This window comes from Fukomys damarensis, unplaced genomic scaffold, assembly GCF_012274545.1.
Source record: "Fukomys damarensis isolate Sample0158 unplaced genomic scaffold, DMR_v1.0_HiC HiC_scaffold_32, whole genome shotgun sequence".
Classification (NCBI taxonomy): domain Eukaryota; kingdom Metazoa; phylum Chordata; class Mammalia; order Rodentia; family Bathyergidae; genus Fukomys; species Fukomys damarensis.
Window position 1 is genome coordinate 32,965,997 of NW_022900944.1, and position 7,903 is coordinate 32,973,899.

The 7,903-nt window shown below is 42.2% G+C and overlaps 1 protein-coding gene across 2 annotated transcripts in view; it reads left to right on the forward strand.

The window, feature by feature from the left end:
• Positions 1-2,311: 2,311 nt before the first annotated feature.
• Tango6 (transport and golgi organization 6 homolog) overlaps positions 2,312-7,903 on the forward strand; it is a 206,028-nt gene continuing 200,436 nt past the window's right edge. For both annotated transcript variants that reach the window (XM_010612333.3, XM_033757931.1), the window contains exon 1: positions 2,312-2,490. In XM_010612333.3, coding sequence (XP_010610635.1) covers positions 2,394-2,490 — 97 coding nt within the window. In that variant the 5' untranslated portion in view covers positions 2,312-2,393. The remainder of the gene's footprint in view (positions 2,491-7,903) is intronic.

The following is a 7,903-nucleotide window of genomic DNA, read 5'->3' on the forward strand; positions in this document are numbered from 1 at the left end:
GCTGACTGTAAAGTGCATGTACCACAAGCATGTACAAATTTAAAAAATTAGAAAATAACAATAACAAAGGAAGCCCATTTGAGATTTTAGAATGGGAAAAGTCCAAGAATTTTTTGGGGGGTGGGGTACCGGGGATCGAAGGCCAGGCCACCAAGAATATTTTCTTCTTCAGCTACAAGGCCAATTTAACATTACAGACTTATAGGCCTGGAGCTCTCTTTCAACATCCTATCATGGTATTAAAATGTACTTGCTATCCCCACATGGGATATATCTATCTTTCGGTGCAAATTTTTTTATGAAATCTTTATGACATTGCTTGTGGAATCATTTCAATTTGTATTTGAGCATATATAGCCTAAAAGATTACAAACAGTGATGTTCTAGTTCTGTAATATTTGGGATAAAGGATTCTTCGTTGTGGCTATCCTGTCATCTTTTGTAAATCCCATACCAGTACTGCCCTGGTACAGCCTCAGCCAAGAAACCCAAGCTTAGAAGGCCCTAGCCAGCCACCCCATGAGCAAGAAATCTTCCAGGTCTAGGGGACTTGCCCACCCCAAATCCTCAGCCTTCTCCTAGATCACACTCCAGGTTCCAGGTGCCTGGAACTCCTTGCCCACACTTCTTGAGTCTGCAGTGCCTCCTCACTTGGTCTGCTTCGTCCAGGACAGTGCACTAGGGACAATCACAGCCCTGGGGGAGTGGGGACAAGTGTAGCTGCCTGGGAATGTGTGGGCAGAGCTCAAATGTGCAGGGCTGAGGTGTTGTCCTGCCAGTGCAGGACAGAGACTACCCTGAGGGGAAAAGAAGCTCAGGCCACCTGGAGAGACCGGGCTTCCTTGGTGCCGTCATGTTCAGTGCAAGGCTCAGAGGCAAAGTCTAATTCCTAATTCAAATGTGTTATCATTTTCAAGATAGGAAGACAGAAATGGGCAAGGATTACCCCTGTAATCCCAGCACTCTGGAAGGCTGAGGCAGGAAGATCAAAAGTTCAAACCCATCTGGGCAATTTAGAGAGATCCTGTATTAAAATAAGAAATAACAAAAGGACTGGGATATGGCTCAGTGCTAAGGCCCTGAGCTCAACCCCCAGGGCTGAAAAAAATATTATACTAATTTTGCTAAATATTTTAACACCTCAAAATCACCTTATTTTTTCCAAAACGAAATTGTGTCCATAAATGAGGAGAATTTATCTAATAACAAAAGATGGAAGGGAATATATACAATAAAGAACATTCTGGGTTTGTTTTTTGTTTTTTTTTGTGTGTGAGACAGGGTCTTGATATATAGTTCAGCCTGGCTTTGAACTCACTATGTAGTCCAGGCTCAAACTCACAGAGGTCCTGCCTCAGCCTCCTGAGTGCTGCAATTACAGGCATGTGCCATCAAGCTTGATAATTTTATAGGTCATTTATTTTCCCTTCAAAAATGTTCCAGGGAAGGTGTGGTAGCACACGCCTGTGATACCAGCACTTGGAAGGGAATTGCCTCTCGTTTGAGGTGAGCCTGGGCTACCTGAGTTCAAGACCAACATAAACTACATAGGGAGACCCTGTCTCATTTAGGCAAGGCTTTTCCTGAGATTTTTAAAATATCTCAACAGGATTTATGTTGTGAAAACCGATTTCCCATTATCTGAATCTCATATCCATTCCGTTTTACATAGAAACACAATTTGGGGTGAGTGGTTTTATTATACACTGACTTCTGTATGAATGGAACAACCATGTAAAAAGGGAACAAAGGCTGACTTTACTCAGTCCATTTCAATGGTATTGTGTGAGATAGCTCAATTTTAGAGCATGCATTTCTCATGCCCTGGATTAATCCCCAGCACAAACAGGAAAAAAATTATATCACTAATAGCAACATTTGTAGCTGTTACATTCACAATGTATACATGTGTATGTATAAGTTTATTTTAAATGTCACTTATAAAAAATAAATATTCATGAGTATTGTATTATTTATGTAAACTTCACAATAAGTAGGTCTGTCTCATCTTGTTTTCCAGTATACTGAAATAGATATTAATTTATGATAAACTATTTCTGTTCTCTTTTTTTATTGGTACCCGGAATTGAACTTGGGTCCTTGTGCTTGCGAGGCAGGCGACGGAACCACTGAGCTAAATCCCTGGCCCCGTCTTCTCTTTTTTATAGCAGTTAATTATACTGAATTTCTAAAATTGTGCTTGCTCTCCAACTGGCTCAGGGGAGTACAGTAGAACCAGAAGACAACGTGACGGGGGCGTTCCTTACTACGCCGGTCCCGCCCACGCCCCGCCCCTAGCCCTGATCGCTCTTTCTGCCACACTCAACATGGCGGCAGCGCGGGTCCACCAAAGCGTCTGAGCAGGTCGCAACTCTACATATTCCACTCTAATCATGGCGACCCCGCGACTTGTCGTGGGTAGCGGGGCTCTGGAGACCTGCGGTCTGGACCAGATTGTGGAAGCGCTGAAGCTGCTACTGAGCCCGGGAGGTGAGAGGACGCATCTTGGCGTGGGGCTGGACCCCGGACTCTCAGGGCCCCAGTCTTCCAGGACCCCCTTGGCTTCCGCAGCTGGCGCCCCTCAGGCCCTCCCGGGACCCTCTGCCTAGCTGCTGAGGGATTTGGGTATAGTCCAGCCTCACTTCAAACTTAAGGCTCAAAGAGAGGCAGGGAACTCGATGAATACTGATACTAGCCAACATCTCTCGACCGCTTCCCTGTGCCCTAGTCCATTATTTAATTCTGCTCAGCTGTGGGTCGGGACTGCGGAAACTGTTTCGGCGAGGTGTAGGCACCCGTGAGGTGTAATGTGACGTCCTAACCGCTTGAGGGCGTTCGGGCTAATGTGAACGCTTGAAATGTATACAAAATCCCGAGGTGTCCAGAAATAGGAAGCAGTAACGTTTGAGCTAGGATTGGACAATATTTAGGGATTTCCAGTCACCTTAGTCTTTTGTGGTGACTTGACATGATCTCCCCAATTAGAGTCTAAAGGGACAGTGGAACTGATCGAACCTAGCACTCATATAAATGAGGACCAGCGGCTTGCTGAAGAGATTAAATAACCTGTCCAAGATGAAGTAGTTGAATTAGGAGTAGATCACGGACCTAGAGCCGAAGTCTACCCAGTTCCCTTTTCGGTCTAAGACAGATTATTTAGTATAGAGCCTTTCGTGTTATCTAGAACTTTGAGAAAGGATATAAAGAATAGGGCCTTGTAATTGGAGTATATATTTTGGGGGAAGGGATTTATCGAATTAGTAAACAGGTCACACGAAGGGCTATGATGCGGTGTCCCTAAGCTCAAATGTTGGCATAGAAGTTTCAACCCAAAACGGCAGCAAATGCAAATATTACACAATACTAATGGGAAGTGAAGTTAATAGGCAATAGTGCTTACTAAATATCAGTTCCTATACCTTCCTTCTTAAGTGTTTATCTTTTGAGGGGGAGTACCGGGATCAACCTGGGACCTTGTGCTTTCGAGGCAGGCAGCGAAACCACTGAGCTAAATCCCCGGCTATGAGTATATCATTTAATCCTCAACACTTCCAAGAGATGGGTATTACTTGGATTTCATATTTACAGATGAAGAAAACAAGGTTTAGGTATATTGGAAATTCCCTAATGTGAAACTAGTGAATGACAGAGCTAGGATTTAAATTTAGGTTTTTTTCAGGAAGCCATCTTGGGCAACTTAGCAATTTAGCCATACTCTGTCTCAAAATACAAAACTGAAAAAAAGGGCTAAAGATGTAAGCTCACTGTAAACATTGGATTCAATCTCCAGTAACACACACACACAACATAGTAAATATGTTATGTTTACTCAATTAAATGTCCAACTACAAAATAGGTTTAACTCACTAACAGAGGTTAGAGTACTTGTTTAGCAGTGCAACTATACAATATCATTGAGAATAAGGTTAAGTAAGCAAAAGGTTGGAAGTAAGTGGCTGTCACAGAGCACCAATACTTCATTTGTAGAATGGCCTCTTAGAGTTGGGTGCCTTTGATCCTAGGAAGTTGAGGCAGGAGGATCTCGGCCTGGGCCACATAGTGAGTTCAAGGCCAGCCTGAATTACATAGTGAGACTTGTCTCAAAAAAAAAGAAAGGAAAAAAAGTCCTCTTTAATCTCCCAGAGTGTATGGTGAAATTATATACACATATTCATTTAACATCCAGAAATTCAAGAATTTCTAGTTGAGAAGAATAAGTAGTGTGGTGAAATTACATCATTTTGTATATTGTTGGAGACCAGAGGAGAATTGAGGCCTGCACACAGGGGTGATTGCATTTTAGGAAAAAGTTAAGACACCTGAGGTTAAATTGTTTACGAGTATGTTCTAATGGATACTGGAAAGCAGATAAATCTTGTGTTACTTTGATTGCTTGTGCAGGTGTTTGAGTGAATAAAGGCAAGATGAGCCCGACACTGGGGCTCCTCTGCCTCCTACTAAGAGGCAGGAGCCCGCTGGCTGCCCACGTTTTAAACTGACTCTGTAAATCTTTGTCATTCATTCTCACCAACCACACCCCCACCTGGACCGTGGTCTGAAAGAACCAAGTAGCTGGTCTAGGTCCCAGAATAAGGAAGGCCCAGTGGGTCCCCTACAGGTGGCACCCCAAGGCTTGGGACCCAGGCTCAGCTACAGTATATGTAGTCTATATTGTGTTCATCTGCCTGCTGCTTTTTCTTTTTCTTCTTTTTTTGTTGGGGAGAGTTTGCTGGGGATTGAACCCAGGGCTTGGGTTTTGTGTCTGCGAGGCTCATACTCAGCCAGGCATGGTGGCAGTGGTGGCACACACCTGAAATTGCAGCGCTTGAGAGATGGAATCCGGAAGATCGATAAGTGTTTTAGGCCAGTCTGAGCTATACAGTGAGATCCGCTCTCAAAAGAAAATAAAAATAAATAAATATTTAAAAATAGATTCACTGATCTGTCATTAAAATTTAATTACATGGAGGATGGAGCAGGGACTGAGAATCCCACTAATATGTAAATAACAAAATTGTGTCATACTTATTTTTGCGTACCATATTGCTTTGCACTTCTTTGATGTTTTGTGGTGTGTGTGTGTTTGTGTGTGTGTGTGTGTGAGAGAGAGAGAGAGAGAGAGAGAGAGAGAGAGAGAGAGATTCTGGAGCTTGAACCCAGGAGGTGATGAGCTACATCCCCATCCCTTTTTATTTTGAGATGAGGTCTTGATAAATTGCCCAGACTGACCTTAAATTTTGTTGTTGTGGTGGTTTTTTGTTTATGTTTTTGTTTGAGACAGGGTCTCATGCCGTTCAGGCTGGCCTTGAACTCACTATGTTGCCCAGGCTGGCTTCAAACTCACAGTGATCCTCCTGCCTCAGCCTCCTGAGTGCTGGGATTATAGGCATGTGCCATCATGCCTGGTTTGCCTCTGATTTTTTACCAGGGATCAAACTCAGGTCCTTGCAATTGCAAGGCAGGCACCAGAACCAATGAGCTAAATCCCTGGCCCTTGGCCTCAAATTTTTGATACTCCTGCCTCAGGCTCCAGAGTAGCTGGGATTACAGATGTGCACCATCACCCTAGCTATTTGGTTTTTTGAGAGAGGTTCTCATTATTTTGCCCACATTGGCTTGTACTTCTAGGCTGCAATGGTCCTCCTGCTTCAGCCTCCAGAATATTGTAGTTAGGATTATAAACTCTTGCTGCTATCCCCCACCCCACACTTTAAAATTAATGAAAAGTACCACACAAATCATGACACTTTAATTGGATAGACATTTTAGGGTTGCACTTCCCAGTGTGATAGGGATGGCTTTGGGTTGTACTGGAAAAACTGAGTCTGAATGTATGATGTAATAGATCAGGAGCTGAGTTCTGGAGCTGGACTGCTGGGGTTGAATCCAGGCTCTGCCACTTTACAAATTGCATGCCGGGGAGAAGAACCTGTCTCCCCAGCTGGAAATTAGAATAATAACAGCATAACCCACCTCCCAGGGTTTTGTAATATTTGAATTAATATACATTGACATACTTAGAATAACGTATTAGCTATAGCTAGCTTAATTTTAAAAAATGAGTTGAAATAATGAAATGAGTTAAAGGAAGTAACAGTATAGCTGGGATAATTCTACCTCATTCTACCATAAGGCCAAAGTATCAGAAGCCCACTTTTTACCACACATAACCTTTATCCCATTAATTCCAATGCTAGTGATTACCAAAGCGTTTAGCTTCTAACCTGTGGCCCTCGTCATCTGACAACCAACATCATTGCTGGGCACCTGTTTATGTACTGAATATAAATGGTAGAAACTATAGGAGTTGTTTGTGACTAAAATTTGGGAAGCTTTACTTTAAGACAGTAATTCTCAAACTTTGTGGTTTCAGAAAGTTTCTCTACTCTTAGAAATTGTTGAGGGTTTCAAAGAGCTTTTTAAATATATATATTTTATTAGTGCCTATTTTACAAAATATTGAGTATCATTATGGCATTTATATATGCATATAACATTTTGATCATATTTATCCCACCTATTACCCTTCCTCTTACCCCCATACTGACTACCCTTATTCCATTTGTCTTATCTAATAATAACCTTTGAAGAGATTTTATGTGTTATGTTACTATATCAGAAATTGATTTTAAGTTAAAACCTTTAAAATATTTATTTAAAAATAAAAACCATTGTATGTTAACATAATTTTTTATTTTTTGTAATACTAGGGATTGAACACAGAGTGCTGAGCTACATCTTCATCTCTATATTTTGAGACAGGATCAAGTTACTTGATGAGGCTCAAATTTGTAATCCTGAGAAGCTAGGATTATAGGTGTGTGCTACCACACCCAGGGACATAATGACATTTTTTGTTTGTTTTCAGGCTGGCCTTGCACTCATTATGCAGCCAGGCTGTGCTCAAACTCACAGTGATCCTCCTGCCACAGCTTCCTGAGGGTGCTGAGATAACAGGCATGCTCCACCAGGCCTTGCTTTTTTTTTTTTCTGCTCTTCGAATTTACTCAGGAAAAATCAGTGTGTTAGAATAAAATTACATGTGTGTAATCTATGGCAAAGAGAAGAGCTCGTGAGAATAATACGTGGAATACAGAAGAAGCAAGCAACAATGGATAAAGCATGGGAAACCTTGTAGGCACTTGGTATAAGTTTACTTCCCTCTTAGTATGGAATGATAGAGTCAACAAAAAAAGAAGCAGGCAATTTACTAATTATCAGTACATTTGTCTGCCTAGAATTGTGCTGGAAAGAAAAAGTAGAAAATCAAAGAAGACCTTATGAAGAAGACCCTTGAACTAGACGTTGATAAATGAACCCAGCCTGAGAGAAAGAGATGGAGGCTCCAAAGAGAAGGATATGGGGCCGGAGGTGTAGCTTGGTGGTGGTATTATTGGGTAGCTCTTCTAAAAGTAGCTCACTGGGCTGGGGATTTAGCTCTGTGGTTCCGGCAACTGCCTCTCAAGCACAATGACCCAAGTTCGATCCCCGGTACCAAAATATAAATAAATAAAAATAAAATAAAAGTGGCTTACCAACTAAACGTTACTAGGTTTGGGGCTGCTCACCTCTTAGAGTCAAGGTTCCTCTGGTCTCGAACAAAGAATTGAATGAAACAAGCAAAAAAGCAGTGGCAAAAGTTTTTTCCAGAAAGCAAAAGTGAAGAGTGGCGGAGAAACTGGCTCTAAGGGCGAGCTTGGGCCAAATAAAGAGAAAGAGGGGAAAAGCAAAGATTTAAAAAAAAAAGTACACAGCCTGGCATGGTGGCGCACGCCTGTAATCCCAGCACTCCCAGCACTCCGGAGGCTGAGGCAGGAGGATCACTGTGAGTTCGAGACCAGCCTGGGCTACATAGTGAGTTCCAGGTCAGTCTCAACTACACAGTGAGACCCTGTCTCAAAAG